Source organism: Gavialis gangeticus, unplaced genomic scaffold (assembly GCF_001723915.1).
Source record: "Gavialis gangeticus isolate Ggan-Ray unplaced genomic scaffold, GavGan_comp1, whole genome shotgun sequence".
NCBI lineage: Eukaryota > Metazoa > Chordata > Crocodylia > Gavialidae > Gavialis > Gavialis gangeticus.
Window position 1 is genome coordinate 29,428,892 of NW_017728998.1, and position 2,210 is coordinate 29,431,101.

The 2,210-nt window shown below is 42.0% G+C and overlaps 1 protein-coding gene across 1 annotated transcript in view; it reads left to right on the plus strand.

Moving 5' to 3' along the window:
* Nucleotides 1-2,210, plus strand: part of LONP2 (lon peptidase 2, peroxisomal) — a 109,180-nt gene that overhangs the window by 21,447 nt on the left and 85,523 nt on the right. The window contains exons 6-7 of the mRNA XM_019505666.1: nt 500-594; nt 1,462-1,720. Of these exons, the coding sequence (XP_019361211.1) occupies nt 500-594; nt 1,462-1,720 (354 nt within the window). The remainder of the gene's footprint in view (nt 1-499; nt 595-1,461; nt 1,721-2,210) is intronic.

Genomic DNA, 2,210 nt, shown 5'->3' on the forward strand with positions numbered 1-2,210 from the left:
CCACCCCCCAAGCGCACCTTCCCCTCTACAGACTTACTTGCAGGGTGCTGTTCTCCATGCTACCTGACTGCATTCTGAGCCACGTGCACACATGTGGGGCCCCGGCCAGAAGGTATATTGTATTTATCAGTGGCATTATCGGCTACACTGGCCAAAAAAACCCAATAGCCAATAATATTAATTTTTCTTTTATCGGTGCTGATCCAATATGCATCCAGTATATCTCTGCACCTCTAATTATAAGCCATGTAATCTTCATGTTAAGAATGGATGCTGCTATTTTATGCTAATTATGCACATGCTCTTTTAATTCAGTGATTTACAATCTTAAAAATGAGCAGGGCATTGTTTCATAGCATTAACATTTTCAGTGTAGTAGGGAATGCTGTGGACTTAAGTGCGCCAGAAATGGACCTTTGTAGCAGGGAAGTAAATCTTATGTTGTGCTTTCCATCTCCTGAATATTCTTATGCAGTTTTTCATGCAAATAATTTTTTAGATTAAAGAAGATGCCTCAATCAATGCCAGAATATGCTTTGACCAGGAATTATTTAGAACTGATGGTGGAACTTCCATGGAACAAAAGTACAAAAGGTGAGTGCATTTTAGCCTTCTTTGATACTTCTTATGTGTTATGCCGAAATTCCAGGAGAAGTCTGTTATTTGACATTTGGTGTATGTACTTGGGTCTGGCTCTAGAAGTTTTGTCTGGCAGCAAAAACTGCCTTGATGTGCTAATTTGATGTTTGGCTCTTCCTGATTGAAAGATTATCTTTTAGTCAAGCAGTCTGGATGATATAAATGGAGTTAGTTTGCTATCTTCCCCTGACCCCACTTGTAGGGATTGGGTTCTGTGGTCTGCACCAGCTCCACATGCTGGGATTAGGACCCCATATTGCCTCTGCCTGGTGCCACTTGCAGATCAAGATTCCACCCAGCCCTGCATGCCAGGATCAGGCCCCACACTGCCATGCATGCCTGATCTAACCCAATCTGTGAACCTTTTTAGGCCATCAAAAGCAATCTTTTGGGGAAGGTTAGAAGGAGGAAACTCTATCCTTTTTTTCTGTTAGGATTTGCTACAAGAATGGTGATCTATATGAAATCACCATCAGTGCTAATTTCCAATCAGTGCTAGCAGATTAGTTATAAAGCAACGTATGCCTGTTGTTCACCCACATGAGATTCTAAAACTGTGGCAAGGGGGTAAAAAAAACTATATAGTCAAGTCATACAGGCTAACTTCCTTACAAAAAGGGAAGAGAAAGATGTACTTAATTAGTAGTGGTTTGAATATTGTCCTGTCAGTCTTGGAGGTTGCTTTCTTTTGGTGGGTGCTTTTAGGGACACTTAAGATTTTGCCATTCACATACAATAGTAAACATTGTCTGCCATATAGAAATAGTTATGTTTTTATTTAAAAGAAAATATGCTGATATCCTTATTATTGGTGTATCATAGACCGGCTGGATATTCGTGCAGCCAGAATTCTTCTGGATAATGACCATTATGCCATGGAGAAATTGAAGAAGAGAGTATTGGAGTATTTAGCTGTCAGGCAACTGAAAAACAACCTAAAGGGACCCATTCTTTGCTTTGTGGGTCCCCCCGGAGTTGGTAAAACTAGCGTGGGAAGATCTATTGCAAAGACCCTGGGTCGAGAGTTCCACAGGATTGCCTTAGGAGGAGTATGCGACCAGTCGGACATTCGAGGCCACAGGTATCTTTATCCTTCTTCTGTGCTTAAAGTTTTCCACTGTATATTCTGGTAGTTCTTTTATCTTTAGTGTAATTAATGCTTCTAAAAACACTAGTTGTGACATGAATGTTAGAGAAAGGAAATAATAATATTGAAGGATGTTTAATACTAAGAGGGACTGGGCTTTTTAACCTTGTTTGCTGCTGCTCTTTGTTTTAGTGGTAGAGTATATAATGTGTAGAAACCTACTTAATGTGCAATTTTGTGGATTTCGCGGAAGCTGTGAAATTGGGCATTGTTCGCAAGATCTGCGAAATAACCCCCCACCCAAAAGAACACGCACTAAAAATAAAATGCTGGCTCCCCAGTGTGTCAGCAGTCCACATGGCCACTGTGGCCCAGCTTTGCAGCCTGCTGGGGGGAAGTGGGGAGCTGCCAATGGAAAGGGGAGCAGCCAAGATGGCAGCTCTGCCTTTTCTGCCCCCCCCCCCCCCCCCCCCTTCTTTGTGGG